We start from the raw sequence: 18,291 nt of genomic DNA, 5'->3' as shown, positions 1-18,291 counted from the left end.
CATGAAGGGACACGTACAGCACAAAAGCATACAGGCGGACCTTGTCTGTTGACTGGCAGAGACCGCCAACAGTTGAAGAGGGTCATAATGTGTAATACGCAGACATCTATCCAGACCATCACACAGGAATTCCAAACAGTAGGATCCACTGCAAGTACTATGACAGTTAGGCGGGAGGTGAGAAAACTTGGATTTCATGGTCGAGCAGCTGCTCATAAGCCACACATCATGCCAGTAAATGTCAAACAACACCTCGCTTGGTGTAAGGAGCGTGAACACTGGATGATTGAACAGTGAAAAAATGTTGTGTGGAGTGAGAATCACAGTACACAATGTGGCAATCTGATGGCACAGTGGGTATGGCGAATGCCCGGTGAACGTCATCTGCCAGCGTCTGCAGTGCCAACAGTAAAATTCAGAGGCGGTGGTGTTATGATGTGGTCATGTTTTTCATGGAGGGGGCTTGCACCCCTTGTTGTTTTGTGTGGCACTATCACAGCACACATTGATGTTTTAAGCACCTTCTTGCTTCCCACTGTGGAAGAACAATTCAGGGATGGCAATTGCATCATCCAACACGATCAAGTACCTGTTCATAATGCATGGCTTGTGGCAGAGTGGTTACATGACATTAACATCCCTGTAATGGACTGGCCTGCACAGAGTCCTGACCTGAATCCAGTAGAACACCTTTGGGATGTTTTGGAATGCCGACTTCGTGCCAGGCCTCACCAACCAACATCAGTATCTCTACTCAGTGCAGCACTCAGTGAAGAATGGGCTGCCATTCCCCAAAAAACCATCCAGCATCTGACTGAACTATGCCTGCAAGAGTGGAAGCTGTTATCAAGGCTAAGGGTGGGCCAACACCATACTGAATTCCAGCATTACCAATGGAGGGCACCACGAACTTGTAAGTCATTTTCAGCCAGGTGTCCGGATACTTTCGATCACATAGAGTATTCAGCACTACAAACATGTGACTAAAATCATGGAGATGTGGCATGTTGAAGTTACTTAATTTGTAATGTGCCCTAATTCTCAGGGACTACTTATTTGAGACAACAAACTGGAGCATGCAGCAGTCAAGGAGACATGAACAGCACCTACAGCAGTGTTGTCCAAGTCCACCTACATATATTAATCTTACTCCTGAGCTTTTTTTGGGGTGGGGAGAGGTGTATTTATAATGGTTTCAAATGAGTGACATAATTAAGGCAAGGTGAACTGTTTTTGACTTGTTTCTGAATTTGGTATTACTCTTCTGACACACAGTTTCCTTTGAAATAAGCAAACTTGCCACTAACTGGTGGTTGAGGTGTAAATTATCTGAATTTCATTTACATCTGCAAGCATACTCCGCAAACTACTTCATAGAATACTTAGCTTGGTACAACACATTAGGCTTTCTTCCCATTCCAACCTAGTATGGAATGGGGAAGAAAGGCTTTAAACCTCTGTAGTGCTCTAATTAGTCTAATTTTGTCTTCACGGTCACTACAGAAGCAATACACAGCACACTGAAGGATATCTCTGGATTCTTCCCTTACATGTTCAAGGAATGATTTGTTTCTGTCTTCAACTCGTATATTTCAACATCTACATGAATCTCTCTCGAGATACTCAAGCCTGCCACCATTTGTACTGCCCTTCTCTGTACACATTCAGTATCCCCTGTTGTTCTATTTTGTGTGACTTCCACACATTTGAGCAGTATTCTAAGATAGTATGCAAAGTGACTTCTAAGCAAACCACTCTATAAACTGCTGATACCTGCCTTACCTATGACTGAGCCATACCTATGACTGAGCCAAGATGATTATTCCACTTCATATCCCTACTAATTGTTACACTCAGGTACTTGTACGAGATGACAGATTCTAATTTTAAATCACTAATATTCTAGTTAATAGTGTAAATTTACATTATCATACACTAGAAGCAAGTTGCAAATCTTTGCACAACTTTAAATAATACAAAATCTTTTCTGACAGTACTTCATTATAGATAACTGCATCATCTGCAAAAAGCCTGATGTTGCTATTAATATTGTCTGCCAGGTCATTATCACACAATATGAACAACGAGTGTCCCAACACACTTTCTTAGGGCATACTTAATGTTACTTCCACGTCTGTCGACGACTCTCCATCCAAGATAACATGCTGTGTCCTCCTTACCAAGAATCCCTCAATCCAGTCATAAACTCTGTTTGATACCCAATATAATACTTTTTATTATTATTTATTCAGATTTCTGTCAAAGTTTCATATAATTTCTTGGCAGTAACTAGTTTTGAATGTCAATGTTCATTCTCGAACCATTGCCTATGTTTCAATTGTGTGTAACAGCATAATGCCAGTGATACACATACACATACTCTAAAGGCTTTATAAAACAGATCTACATGAGAAATGTGGTATGAAAATAATACAATAATACTTGAAATACAGACAAAAATTTGAGAATGAAAGTTAGTATTCAAAACCAGGCACCACCAAGGAGTTGTACACAACTGTGACAAGAGCCTGAATAAACTGAATAAATAATAATAAAAACTGAGTTTGTGGTTATTTCATCAACAGAATGTTGGAATTACATAAATCATACTTTTGTTAATGATCACTGGCATGATACAGAGTCAAATGTTATTCAGAAGTTATGAAATACTGCGTCTATCTGACTGCCTTGATCTATATACACTTGTGAAGCTTAATATTTAGAAAGTGGTCAAAGATAACTATTAATAGCCAAAGAAAAGTAGTAAAGAAATTTTTTGGACTTTTATATGATGAAAATAACGTGGAATAGATGATTAAAAAAATGAAGGATTAAGGGAGTTGTACAAAAACTGTACCCATCATTGAAGTGCTAAAGAAGAGAAGGTTGAATTGGGCATGTCACACAGCAAAAATGATGATGAATAGTGTGGTGCCCCATTGTATCTTCTCTAAAACTTAGAGCCACACTCCTTGGACTATCAGTGTGAACTTACTTGAATGCCGGATACAGGCTCGGCTTCCTTGCAACTCCGGCGTCTTCTGCTTGCATCAAACTCTTCTTCGAAGATTCTATATTTTGAAGAAGGGGAAAATTCATCTACTATTCCAAAATCCTATTATCTAGTCCAAATAAAGACTCTCTAAAAATTCAGTTGCTGTTAACATTTTCTATATTCAAAATTCGATACACCATTTCACTGCCCACACTTTCTTAGGGCATTCGCACACGACTGAATTCAACCAAATTAAATAACATTTTTTCACAACGATACAATACTAATATACATGACCGTCTGCTTGAGACCAAGTCACTATTATTAATAATCATTTTTATTTCTTCCATTGTCTCTCCAGAACACACAACAATCACCAACGTTTTTCGTGCATGAAATTTGTCCACGGAATTCTGGGCCATAAGTTTTTCTTTTCTCTTTGCTGCAATTGAGCGCATCACTTGTTGGCCCGGTTTTGCTCTTCTTTCTCGGTTAGCCTGCACAAATAACATTCTGCGGCAGTGTGTATCTGTTTATGCTACAACCCACTTCAAAATAATGTGTGTTCGAAGTGGCTGGAACACAAGTGACTCTAGACTTTTGTAAAATTCTGGGGGCACTACAATAGACTATCTAGAACAGAATTCTGTAGAACAACTGATGGAACGATAAGAAGAGGAGGACACAGAATTATGTGACAAGATGACTTGCAGGACGACACAGCTAGAATGAACATCAGTGCCAAATGGACAAACAGTGCACTCAACAGCAAGAAATGGAAGAGGCTCATAGAGCAGGCATATGTTCAATAAGGCCCTTGCCACATGTAAAGTAAACCAAAGTAATAACAACCACATAGTTACCAATACGTTTCAATACGGGCATTGTCAAACAGGTCAGATACGAGTGGGCTCCTGAACTATCTGTTCCAAGTACTTTTAAGAGATGGCATTCAGGATGTCTTGTCACACACATCATTTACAAACCTGTAATTTTTCCATTTTCAGACGCTTGAAGTCTCCTCCAATTATGACATCATGATTGAGGTATGTTCGTACTAGCAAACTGAAGTTCTCTCTAAAGATCTTAGTTACACCCACAAGTGAGTATGATTGTCAATAGAAACATTCAAATACTGGTTTATGTCCACTGGGTCTTGACCGAATCATTTCACACACAGCTGCAGTTTCTATTTTGGTGGATTTGAATTTCTTGCCTACTTCAACAAATACACCAGCTCCATTTCCTGTTAGCTGATCCTTTTGAAAAATATTTAGACTGACCCAAAAATCTCACTGCTGTCAATTTTGGGTTTTAGCTATATTACTGTTTCTAATACTACATGAGCTCCACCATCTTTTTAAAAATGCTTCAAACTCTGGGACTTTGTTATGAATGCTTTGGCAGTTTATCACTAGGATTTAAATTGTTTCGTGCTCTTTCTTTGAATCTAACCCTAATACCTCAGTGTCTCCTACAGCTACTGTTGTCTTGAGTTGATGGAGAGTTTCTAAAGTTAAAAGAAATTTTGGGTGTACTCCACACATGATCAGCCACCTGGGTAGCAGCCCCTATTATGTAGTGCACATGTGATCTACACTATGTGATCAAAAGTATCTGGACACATGGTTGAAAATGACTTACAAGTTCATGGTGCCCTCCATCGGTAATGCTGGAATTCAGTATGGCGTTGGCCCACCCCTAACCTCGATGACAGCTTCCACTCTTGTAGGTTTCTTGGGGAATGGCGGCCCATTCTTAACAGAGTGCTGCACTGAGGAGAGGTATCGATGTCTGTTGGTGAGGCCTGGCATGAAGTCGGCGTTCCAAAACATCCCAAAGGTGTTCTACAGGATTCAGGTCAGGACCCTGCCCAGCCAAGTCCATTACAGCGATGTTATTGTCATGTAATCACTCCACCACAGGACGTGCATTATGAACAGGTCCTTGATCGTGTTGAAAGATGCAATCCCCATTCCCGAATTGCTCTTCAACAGTGAGAAGCAATAAGGTGCTTAAAACATCCATGTTTGCCTGTCCTGTGTAGTGCCACACAAAACAACAAGGAGTGCAAGCCCCCTCCATGAAAAACATGACCACACCGTAACAACACCGTCTCCAAATTTTACTCTTGGCACTCCAACACGCTGGCAGTCGACATTCACCGGGCATTCACCAGACCCACACCCTGCCATCAGATTGCCACATTGTGTATCATGACTTGTCAACCCACATAACATTTTTCAACTGCTCAGTTGTCTAGTTTTTACGCTCCTTACACCAAGTAAGGCACCGTTCGGCATTTACTGGCGCGATGTGTAGCTTATAAGCAGTTGCTCGACCATGAAATCCAAGTTTTCTCACCTCCCTCCAAACTGTGGTAGTATTTGTAGTGGATCCTGATGCAGTTTGGAATTCCTGTGTGACGGTCTGGATAGATACCTGCCTATTACATATTACGACCCTCTTCAACTGTCGGCTGTCTCTGTCAGTCAACAGACGAGGTTGGCCTGTATGCTTTTGTGCAGTGCGTGTCTCTTCGTGTTTCCACTTCACTATCACATCAGAAACAGTGGGCCTAGGGAGTGCATAAATGTCACATGCAGACATATGATGCAAGTGACACCCAGTCACCTGACCACGTTCGAAGTCCGTGAGTTCCGCGGAGCGCACCTTCTGCTCTCTCACGATGTCTAACGACTACTGAGGTCACTGATATGGAGTACCTGGCAGTATGTGGCAGCACAATGCACCTAATATGAAAAACGTATGTTTTTTGGGGTGTCCGGATACTTTTGATCACATAGTGTATTTAGGAGGCCGCTACAATTCTCAATCCTGGGCTGCACTTGATTCTCAAGAGACAGAAAGCACTAGTAAGAGAGCAAATTTTTTAAAAAGTTGATACTTACAGACAAAAGTACTATAAAAATTGTGCGTGTGTTCTTACATATTTTTTGTTCATCTGCTGTTCTCACATTTTTCTTTCTTTTCATTTGAATTCTGTTGGCAATTGAATAATAATCACATGCTCTCTTTATGAATTCTTAAAGTTTACACAGCAGTGACACAGAGTCTTGGCATTATTATTGACACTTTAACGTATAACCTTGAGTTGCATACACAGATTGGCCAACAGATTAAACTGACTTTTCCTATCACTATTACAACTATCTGCATATATCTTACTTTTCTCATTGATTATTATTGTGCAACTTCCTTTTAGTATTATCCCCGCTCTATGGGAGTATGGAGTATCGATGTGTCTTAATTATGTCTCAATTCTCTGTTTCACTTGGAAACTCTAATACTGAACACAGACACATCACTACCACCACATTTCAAGAAAGTGAATGTACAAAGTGTAGGAAATATGAAGGCCTTGTTTCAATAGTGGTACACCTCCAGTTTTGTTCATTTTGAGATACTGAGGCTTAAATGTAACTGAGTGATGAGAACAGAAAAAAAACTGTAATCCCTTGCAATAAATGATGGATTGCAGCATTTCAGGCATCTGTCAGAGAATTGCCATCACTCAATTATGTTTGAACCTCAGTGTCTTGTAATGAACAAAACTGGAGTTGTCTACTGTTGAAAGAAGGCTGTCATACAACAGAACTCCCTCCCCCATATTAATAGAGACCCATTCCATTGAATGCCTATAAAATTGTATCCTTGTATTTTATCACGGACAAGAAATGGCAGAAGAAGCCAGCTGATGTAATTTGATCTTGTGTGAGGTTTTTAATCATCCAGTACATGCTGTGCTTCTGATAGTCCTATGTACCTGTAATCACCTCACAAAGAACAATTTTGATATTTTTGGATGTTTTTCATGCATTTTGTCAATGTTGGACACCTACTGATTCTCGCTCTTTCATCCACTTTCTTCAACAACTTAAAACAATAACTCTGAATAATCTTCCATTTTTTACCGTCTTCATTACTACTTCATTTTTGAAATTGCTGTCATTTTTCTCTGTTTTACATATCCATATCTTCACCATAACAGAAATGAGTCACTGTTTAACATCACCAGTTGCTTTCCCTTTCTGAACAGGAAACTAATCACAGTATGATGTTAATACAGTCTGTGGATTCAGAATAAACACAACCAATTCTAATTCACTTTCTGAGAACAACAATACCAAAGCTGACCTATGATTATTTGAAGCATTCACAATGACAATAGGAACAGAAAGACCAATGAAAGATAGCTTTTCTTTCATTACTATTGTTAGACTTCTAAATTTTACAATTAACATTTACCAAAAATGTAATATTTCAATGTTGCAGTTGCATAGGGAGGCAGAAGCTCGACGAAAGCAAGAGTGGGATGAAATGATAATGTCAACTACAAGACATGCAGAAATGATGAGCAGAGACAGAATACGCAAACAGAAGTAAGTTACATAACAACAGCCACCCTAGTACACAATGATAGTTTGTAGAATGAAGGAGCAATAATAAATATGGAGTCATCAAACAAAAACATTTTTCATCACCTAAATGGGTCCATACAATGGGAAAGATTTTACACACACACACACACACACTTGCCATTGAGTCAGAGTCCAGCACAATATATTGCAACTAACTTTGTTATTAGTGAATGTAAATTTAAAATTGTGTTAAAGTTGTAATGAAACTAAATTCAAATTTTCAGTTGTTTTCTCTGGTATAAAGAGAGGATTTATATGTTACTGTTTCTTCCATTTTTACCAGGGAACTTGACCGACAACTTTTAGAGCAAAACAAATTGCTCGCTGAAGAACAAAAAGCACATCAACAATATCTACAAAAATTTGTCTTCACAAATGAGCTGTCCGAAGAATACTACAATCAGTTCAATAGATCTACACGGTAAATTTGAACCGATTTATGTAATGTATCATGCTCTGTATGAATGATTGCTTGTGAATTTTGTGCCAAGTGCTTTCGTGACCAGTGTGCATACAGATGATACAGTTCTTCTCCATGGGGCTATCATTTTCAATTTATGTTGTAATCAGTAATAAAATTGTAATAAATGTATGTTCACTTTAAATTCATCTTTCAAATAATTAATGATTTGTTTTTACACATTTTATACGTCATCTCACACAAGGAAAATGTAGGCACCTTCTGAAGTTATGAACACTTCCCGCATATCCCCATTTCACAATTATTAATTTCATTTCCTTTATTTTGTGGTGTGCTATGAACTTTTTTTTAAAATTATTTTCTGCATAGTAGAACTATCTAATAGCTATTCTACATTTTTGAGACAGTACGACAGCTGCTGCATATCCAGTGGTAGATTATAGCTGCCTGCTGACCAATGGTGTCTCAGTTATACTACCTTCAAGTGTACCACTTTACCACTTACAAATTCACTGATCTGTTTACCTTTCCTTTTACTCTTTCAGATGCCACAATATTTAGCATTTAGAAAGACCTGCAGTATAATTTCCACACTAAAGGATATTACGGACTGATATGAGCTATACACAATGTTTCAAAATTAGTCTTTTTAACTTGCAGCTCTGCAGTCTGCTCTATTATAAAACTTGCTACCAGATGAAGTGTTAGACAAATTCAAACCTGGGCACTTGCATTACACAGGCAATGCTCTTCCAAACTGAGCCACCTGGATTCTACTTTTGACCAGTCTTCACTGCTTTAATTCTAAAAATCTCTCTCCACTACTTCAAAACTTCACTGAAACTCTCCTGCATGCTTTTATTTGCTGGTAGTCCTTTCTCCCAGAAGTGCTAATCCAGTAAGTTAGTAAGAGAGCTTCTGTGAAGTCTGAAAATTAGTAGACATGTACTAGTAAAACTGCAGCTGTGAAGGTGAGTTGATGATAATGTCAGGAATAACTCACTTGTGCTAACACTGCCCACAAAAGGCAGGGTTTGGAACCTAGACAAAGTTTGTCTTCAAGAAATTTAGACCTAAGGTTTACATTTTGCTGACTATTACAATTATATTTAACTGAGAATACAAACTTTGATCTCACTTTATCACATGTGTATTTTAATAACACCCCGTGCCCCAAGGCAGTCAGTTGTTTTCCATGATCAATTATTTGTTTCAGCACAATGGAGAAAGCTCAATCTGCCAATATTGGAGAGTATTTATGAAATAAGAAAAGGTTTTATCAGTATTTCAGCACAGGAAGACATTTTAGGGAGCGCTTTATCTATAAGGTGTAATTTTCAGAGCATATTTGAAGCAGTTGTCTGAAATTGGTAACTCTTCTGCCATAGCAGTTGCAGTACTTCCACCCAACACATTCCTAAAATTTTAAAACTCTCAATGTAAAGAATGCAGATTCTGCCAAAGGTTTTTCTTTACTTTTACCCATCACCAGTCACAGTCAAAATTATCTTTAACTCAGTAGAATGGCAGCAGCACCACAGAACAAACTTCCTGGCTTATTTCCACTGCAGACTGAAAATTCAGTTTGGAAACAATCCCCAAGATGGTAGCTAAGCCACTTCTCCACACCTGCCTGTATGGCTCTGTCAGTGGAGCATCCGTCCACCAAAAGCAAAGGTTTTAGGTTTGGGTCCCAGTTTTAATCTTCCAGAAAGCTTGAAGTCTATTTCTTGAAGATACAGTCTCATTTCTGTACATCCATTTTGATGTGGCTGATTCTTGACCCTGCACAGGATAGATCAAACTCTGCAATCTTCTTTATTGACTTTGTGGTTGTATGTTCATTCTTGCATTATTTCCATTTTGTCAGTGGCACTGAAAACATCTGACCCCAAGATCACCAAAGGGTGGTGTGCCTGAATTGAGGCATTTAGCTTGTGGATTGTAAAAATCAGTACTGAGAGCTGATTATATGACTCTGGCCTTAAGAATTTGCTCCTCAGCAACATTTTTTCTGATATATGGAGGAGCAATACTGTATAAAACAAGCAACCACAGATTGGGAATTGACATCTTAGTGCCGTCCTCACAGCCTCTTTCAGATATACCTCTATATCAGGGCTTCATAACATACGTGCTCGCGGAGCAAGCTGTGAGCAGCAAGGCGCGAGCACGGAGCAGTGCGAGCATGCTACCCCCACTACTAGACCAGAGCGGAGAGTGGGGAAAGTCACGTGGGGCACACAACAGCTGCTGCCAGTCAATGTAAATCCGCGGCCACCAGCAGGGATATCACTCACGAATTATTACTGCGACAAATGAAACAAATAAAGGAGAATGTACACAAGCCACATAATTTTATTAGCTTAGTGTATGCCTCTACATTCACATTAATTTGTGAACTGTTACACAATAAAAGGTGTCACTAAAGTGTGGGATTCTCGGTTATCTTGTACTTTTTGCCCTTTACAATTGCGTCTACATTCGGAGTAATTGTTCTTGTGCATTTTGGGCGCAGCGTGGAGTTAAAATTTCGATCAGACAATGCGTTTCTCAGGCACGTCTTGTTACATTTCATTGCAGAGAACAGTTGTTCACAAACATACGTGGAACCGAACATTGATATTATTGTAGCCGCCAGTTTGTGCAAACGAGGAAATCTATCCTGAGGGAAGTGTCTGTAGAATTCCAAAATGTTTTTCTTGTTCTGAAATTTGTCTCTGTATTATCTGTCACACTGGAGGTCAATAATTCCTTGCTGCAGCTCAGGACGAATCTCTTAAATATTCGCTGAATATGGAGAGAATAGATCAAAATCACTGTCTAGTGCTGTCAGATCTTGAAAGCGCTGATCAACTAAACTATGTGATTAACGTTCACAGTCTTTGTGAACATCTTGCATGGATGATAATTTAGGAAAATGAGCTGGTTTCCTGTTTCCAGCTGACTCACCGTAAGTGTCAAATTTCATTTTAAAAGCTCGTATTCGATCTATGAAATGAATAATTAGCAGATCTTTACCTTGTAGTAAAATGTTCAAAGCATTCAGATGGCTAGTTAAATCTGCTAAGAATGCGAGATCACATTCAAACGTTCGCGCGCATTTCCCTCCCACCCCTCCCTCCCTACTCCGCGACCTTGCACCTGCTCACGAGCACGTGCCTGAGCAGATGTGAGTACTCGCGCTTATTTTTTAGAAAAAAGACTTTAAAATGTCAATCTGAGAACATGTTGGTGGCCGAGCGGTTAAAGGCGCTACAGTCTGGAACCGCACGACCGCTACGGTCGCAGGTTCGAATCCTGCCTCTGGCATGGATGTGTGTGATGTCCTTAGGTTAGTTAGGTTTAAGTAGTTCTAAGTTCTAGGGGACTTATGACCACAGCAGTTGAGTCCCATAGTGCTCAGAGCCATTTTTGAGAACATGTTGCTAAGTATTATTGTTAACTTCTGATGTAGAACTAGATCAACGAACTTTACCATCAGGCCTTCTATCCACACCATGCAATAAACTACTTCCAAATCCTCCAAAGCTGTAGCAAAAATGAGGTGCCCATGAAATACAGATTCCACCAATGTTTTAAGTGTTTGTACCCGATACCAGCAAGTCCAGTTTTTGATGTACCATTCCACTGACACTTTAGATGCAATTGACCACTACCCTGCCTGGTAATTTGTGTGTCATGCTTGTTACAGATATAGATAGGTTGACATATAGCTAGATTGATTTGGCAGTTTAGGTAGCCAGCAAGGGGATTAACACTTAAGGAGATGGCTGGCCTAGCCCCAGATCTTTCAGTCAGCCGAAAGGATAAGTTTGTGACTAACAGCTACAGTCAAGATTAGATACATATGGAAGAAGTGTCTCTCTCTCTCTCTCTCTCTCTCTCTCTCTCTCTCTCTCTGGGATGGGATGGAAAGAACAATATACACCTTGTCTACCTTGCAGTTCCATTAAGATCTGGCAAATGTGAACAGGATTAGCCTTCTGATATCTGCACAATATCATTAACATCCAGAAATTTAATTATGACTCGGACAAAAATTCACATCATTTCTATGTCAACTCATGCCAGTGACTATTCAGTGTGATATGAAAATTCTGTTACCTCAGTCCCACCTCCTCTATCAACTGGCTACCTCTTGATTAATATGAATTCTACCTAAGGTAATTTACAAATCTGTCAGAAAGAGGAACAGAAAATTTCATGAATGCCCTATGAATCTATGAGCTAGGTACTTTGCAGATACTATCCTGTTCATAACCACTACCACACAACAAATCCAAGATGTGGATGTGGCAACTAGTGCTATAAAACAGTTGTCATGCTGATATCCTTACATCATTATTGTGATAGGTAACATGAAGCAAATTATGTTTTTCAGTCACAATTATCCTGTTTGACTGAATAAAGTGTAAACAACAAATAAAAATATTATATTAACCAAATGACTACTTCAGAAGCCAGGCAAACAACGCTATGGAACTTCAGATGTAGCAATATATTTTATTTTGTTTCTCTTATGTACACTTTTTACTAGAATATAACATATGAGGGTATTTGATTTATATTACTGCATTTAAGATTTAGTTAATATTTAGTTGCTGCATGGATTCCTGTTTTTCTTGTCCTGTATAATGAGACAACACTAAATGTTATGGGTTTCTAAGTTTTGCTTAAAATACAACATACATTATTTATTTTGCTGTGGTAACAATGTGCAGTTACTTTTAACAACTGGCTAAACAGAAATATACAAAACAACTAAAGACAGATTATACAACTGCATTTCTGTACACAAATATAATATTACACAGTTTTATGGGGAGGAAACTTTTCAATCGACTGCTAGAGACTGTTCTATATTAAAATTAAATAGGAAGTATTTATCACATGAAGCTCAATAAAATAAATACAACTTTGTTTAAAAGCAACACTTGCTTATACATTTGCACTTCTCAACACACGAGACTGACTGGATAGTTTAGTCACTGTTCACATAATTCCATGGTCCCTGACTGCAAAATTAAATTAGTCATGTAAAGCAAAATATTAAAAAGATACCACAATGTGTTTCACAAACTTTCCCCCTCTGTAAACACGAGAAAACAGTAGCTCAGACTATTTCACAACTGTTCATTTCAGATTTCACATGTCCCAAAGCATTTTCAATACCAAACAGGGATGTGTTCATGATACACTTCTGTGAAACATAATTGTAGTTAGGTATCTGGAACAGACTTCCAGATTGACTAGTATCTAGTACAAAAACAATTTTTTCCTTATTACATCTGCAAGGCATCTTGGCAAAAATTTGGCTGATCAATAGTAAGCAATGCTGATATTCAAACTAGGCAGTTAATGTTACAAGTAGGGAAAAATCCATTGTTCTCGATTATTTGTCCTACATTTCTCTGGTAATTCATATAGTATGAAACCATAGAAGTACTTGCTGTAGCATTATTAGCAAACGCAGCACAACCTGGAAATTCATCCTTTGCACACAGTGGTGGCTTTGTATCTGCATTTATAATACTCAAGAAAATTACGGTTTGATACACGATATATATGGTCTTGTGCTGGCTTAAATGTTTCTTTGTTAATTAAATGCCATTTTAACACTTCTGGAAGTCACATCATTTGGTACAACAGTAATGCAACAAAGAGCACAGATATTTCAAATTTCAAAATAAAATATAATTGGTCTACGAATTTTCTGAAAGTCACACTATCAGCTATGTCAGCTTCTATTTTTTTGTTTGAACTTTTGCAAGGAATTGACTCATATGAAAATACAAAAACTTACATGTATCTGGTACAAAAATAATCTTAAAAAACTAGTACCGTAAGCTGAGTGCACCAGTTTCCACTTTTTATAAGTTACTTGTTTTTATTATGAAATTTTGATGCTTATTAAGAAAATGACTTAACAAATCCATTGCTCGTACAATCAATATGGATATTGGAATAATGACACTATTCTGATCTGTAGGTTTTGTTAGTACTTGGGACAATGTAATTTTACAACTTCTAAAAATGCTGTAGTGTGTACATAACTGATTTCCACTAGCAAGCAATGATAATATGTAAATTTCCAGAATAATTCACACGTAGAAAATGTTATTTTTCCAACAGCAGAAAGCAATTTTCCAACAATGAAAAATTTTAGTGGTTTTGTTCTACATGGCTCACTCAACATTATTGTAAATTTAACAATGGAGCTTTGTGGGATACTTCCAGCTGTTTTGTAAATGTTGCAATATAATATGAAATTAAAGCAAGGCATAGGCCACAGTAAGTAGAAATTTTTCATGTTTTACAGAATAGCAACCAACAAAAAATTGTTCATGTGAAATGGGAGAAATTCATTTTGATTGACTACACTTTTGTTTTAATGACAAAGATTCTATTGCACCAGAATACTGTACAGCATTTCACTCTTAAGGACAAATAATTCCCATAAACTAAAAATAGCTAATATTTTCATATAAATAACCAAATGTTTAACATCTTAAATTATATGCTTATCACTTTTATATATAATACAATAATAAATTACATGCCCATTTAGTTTTTGGAATGGGAAGCTGAAAGTAGGTAAAATATTCACAATGGAGTTGACAGTATTGAACAAATTCAACACATACAAATATACTGTATATTCCACAAATTTCTTGTACCAACTAACCATCACAATTCTACTAGGCCGAATATAGTGTCAGGCGTACTGTCTGTTCTCCCTTAGTCTACAGTTTAGACTTCCACTGCAGGAAACTTTAACACTTTTTGTTTTTAGTATGTGATTTCGGATTTCTCTCCTCTTTTTCAGTGTGCAGCAATCACAGTGGAAGTTACAGATAGAACTTTATCACAAACATGAATAAAAATACATCTGGGTTTTCACTACCCTACTCCTTAAACCCCTGTCATTGACAGTGTTTCACACATTATCTTGAAGCAACACATTTCATAATTTGCATCTTCCATGTTATGAAACGATGTAGACACTGTAAGAATAAGACTGTCCCAGAAAGTAACAGCAGTCTTGTCTGGCTGCGAGCAGAGAAGAAATTACATTAACAAAAGTTCTGGATTCCACTCCTAAAGTGAAATCTGCATGCTGCATAAACAGCTTATATCTCTGAGGTAGTGGACAATAATGACATGCTACAGTCTGCGTGTAATGCACAGAAATCTTTTTCAGTTTCTCTGCTTTACAAAATTATAACTCTACCATAGTATAATAACTGTGCTGTTATATTATGAACCAGTGTAATTCTGTCACTTACAGCATAGAAACTTAACAAGCTCACAGTGGTAACAGAACAAAACATGTTCAACTTACATTAAAATATTTTAAGCTCTGTTTTAATATCAGCACGTGTCATTTTATAACCCTTGCAGACAATGTCCACGAGTAGTTGTACGTTTATCCAGTATCACTGCAAATGCAAGTGCCTAGGGAAGCACATACTCCCAGATTTGCCACACACACGACAATCAATCTGTTTCATATCACAGGAGGGCGTTCCACATCGGACTCTAGTTCCAGAGCAGTGGCCTCCGCTGTTGTCTCCACAACAGCCTCTGCTTCCAGTTGGCTCTCTGCCTCTCCAGATAGTGCGTCAACAAACACCTGAAAAATAAAATAATCACTATCTATAATGGCAACCAAAAATATGTTTACACTCTGATAAGCAGCAGCGAAGCACCAACAATGAAAAAGACAAGAATTTTCCGTCTTTACAGATTTTATATTTACAAACATCCAGAACATAAACAAAATCTTTTCAGAGAGTACTTACAATGTACTGAATGAAAATATGATTTGTCCAATTTCATTCAATTACCGCAAGATATCCTGCAGGACTGTCCAAAACTCACTGGAAATGAAGCACATTTGTAGTGTTGAAATGTGCAGCCTGAAGTAGCCTCTTTGGGACGGCCATGGGGGGGAGCAATAATAGAGAGGGAAAGAATTGCAGTTAGCAGAAAAAGCTATCTCTGGGTAGTGTGAAGACCCTTTGGGAGCCCAACTTCCACCATGCAACACATCCTCTTACAACTACACTTGGTGCTTTCTACATAGCGTCTACCTTCCCTCAATAGGAGCAGTAATCATTCATTCCCAAGATGTCATTCCAGGTAGCACGTGTGATAGTGTAGGACCTGCTTGATCACTAATTTGACACAACTAAGTGAAAAATTGTATAGAACACTGGTAACTTCAGTGCTACTGCACTCACCACTGAGGCTGGAAGTTACTGGACACAAAGTCATATTGATTTGGAACTGATGAAGTACTGGAGAATAAAATTTACAGACTGTATTGTATGTTAACTTGAGCATGTAATGTGACTTGCCAGCTCTTGTTTGTAGTTGCTACTTTATTACATTATCAACAAATTATGAAATTTGTTTTAATCTTTACTACAGAAGATGTACGACAACTAAACAAATTTATGTGAAGATAAAGTTGGCATTGCGGAAGTAAACTACTATGTTTCAAAAAAATCAATTTACAAGCTGACATCTGCTTTGTTTGCCTGTGTATGTCCATAAAGACGTACCTCTAGCTGATTGCTCCTGTTTAAATCTAAGTAAAGTATTGTCTTCTTCACATCAAATAAAATGCTACATTAATGAACTAGTAGTGTTGTGAGACAAATCCCTAAAGGTGGACCTCTGCCATATTCCCAACAGATAAATTTTATTGTTATGACTTTGGAGAATTTTCTTCACATACTTAAAATAACAAGAAGCCTCTGAAACAAGTTGCACAACCTTCTTTTCCATTTACTTTTGACACTTCATGTTCACCTGCTTACTTTTGTGTATGTATGAACAGTGTGAATCACTTTTTAATGAGAAGCTGTTGAGGTCAGAAGCAATGCAGTAAGACAGTAAACCTTCTGATGTGAGTACAGTAAATAGCTTGGTCATTAAAAAATTCTCATCGCACAGTCTATGCAACAGTGAAGAGTAGAAATAACCAGAAAGAAGTTAAAGTGTCGGGTAATTCAAACTGAGTGAAGTCCACAACTGCAGCAACACTAAAAGATTTGTTGCTAGTACTGTCTGAGAAAAACTGGTATTACCATATTTCACTATAATAAAAAAAATTACAGAATCTCACAATAGTTAAAAAAGGAAAAGACAAATGGTCAAAATATACATAGAATGCTGCAACAGTAAATTACCAGCTGCAATTTAAGCAGCTCCAGAGGAAAAAGACTGTATGCAGGAAATGGTGACAGCTTACAAGAGAGATTCTTTTCAAATGTTCCAAGACATTGGCAATGCGATAGTACATATAATATTAACCTGAGTTTCAAAACCAATATCAGTGCATAAAGAATAGTTTTTTACTCTCTGATTATTTTCGCTCTTGAAAAGCTTCTTGAACTATTACATAGTGATACACCTGACAACATTTTTGTGACAGATATATTGAATGTGTGCCAAAGAAAAATGAGAATTTGATGATTAAGTGAAGTATCCTTACAGTGCATATTAAATATGGTTGAGGATTAAAACTCATGACTATCAGTATGGAGTGTTCTTGCCACAATACATACGCTGTATGGAACGTACTGCTGTGGATGGAGTATTGTGTGTGATCAAGGTGGAGGGGAGGACCTCAGTTTGTTTCAAACTCTACGAGTGCTGAGCTGTGACACACATTGTAATTAATCTTTACGTATCACCAAAGTAACAATGTTTTCATCTTTGACTGCTTACTCAATTGTCTTTAACATACCTTGCCCAAATATTACTGATGTATACCAACAAGAGAGAAAAAATGAAACAAATAATGTTTAGGGATTGAACTAGGTAATTTATGATATGTTTTGAAGTCATATCAGATTGATGGTACTTAACAGCAATAACTAGTAGCATTTAGAATGATTTCACTAATTTGAAACTTTTATTGATATCAACACTTAGAACAACAACAACAACAACAATAATAAAGATTATCACATAAAGCCTACTCACAGATGAACAACTAGTTCAGTTTGTTTTAGTTACAGTAGAAAAATAAGTTTGATTGAATCAAGGTATTAAACACATTGTTCAGATGATTATACCTTGTTTTCATATTGAAAGCCTGGCAGTTGTTTCTTATGATTAACATGATTCCACAGCACACAAGATGATAATCAATGGTTGTGCTAGACGATTGTAGAGCACACAGTGAAACACGAAGGATGTTCCATCATTAGAAGGAACGAAGATTTGGGTTTTATGTCCTGTCAACAATGAGGTCATTAGAGATAGAGCACAAGCTCGAATTGATTTTGTAAGTGTGGGGAAAGAAATCAGCCATGCCCTATCAAAGGAACCATTCCTGCATTAACCTGAAGTGATTTAGGGGACTCACAGAAAACCTTAATCTGGATGGTCTGATAAGGGTATGAGCCATTGTCCTC

The 18,291-nt window shown here is 37.7% G+C and overlaps 2 protein-coding genes across 6 annotated transcripts in view; one reads left to right on the top strand and one right to left on the bottom strand.

The window, feature by feature from the left end:
• LOC126156854 (RIB43A-like with coiled-coils protein 2) overlaps window positions 1-7,925 on the top strand; it is a 165,034-nt gene extending 157,109 nt beyond the window's left edge. Inside the window, exons 6-7 of the mRNA XM_049916337.1 lie at window positions 7,292-7,398; window positions 7,721-7,925. Coding sequence (XP_049772294.1) covers window positions 7,292-7,398; window positions 7,721-7,862 — 249 coding nt within the window. The 3' untranslated portion in view covers window positions 7,863-7,925. The remainder of the gene's footprint in view (window positions 1-7,291; window positions 7,399-7,720) is intronic.
• A 4,419-nt stretch (window positions 7,926-12,344) lies between these two features.
• Window positions 12,345-18,291, bottom strand: part of LOC126162235 (rho guanine nucleotide exchange factor 12) — a 1,164,938-nt gene continuing 1,158,991 nt past the window's right edge. For 4 of the 5 annotated variants that reach the window (XM_049918604.1, XM_049918605.1, XM_049918607.1 and 1 more), the window contains one exon: window positions 12,345-15,494. In XM_049918604.1, coding sequence (XP_049774561.1) covers window positions 15,369-15,494 — 126 coding nt within the window. In that variant the 3' untranslated portion in view covers window positions 12,345-15,368. The remainder of the gene's footprint in view (window positions 15,495-18,291) is intronic. The other variant, XM_049918606.1, reaches the window with a different exon arrangement.

This window comes from Schistocerca cancellata, chromosome 2 (genome assembly GCF_023864275.1).
Source record: "Schistocerca cancellata isolate TAMUIC-IGC-003103 chromosome 2, iqSchCanc2.1, whole genome shotgun sequence".
NCBI classification, from domain to species: Eukaryota; Metazoa; Arthropoda; class Insecta; order Orthoptera; family Acrididae; genus Schistocerca; species Schistocerca cancellata.
Note: the sequence above shows the minus strand (reverse complement) of the source record. Positions and strands in the feature narration are given on the sequence as shown.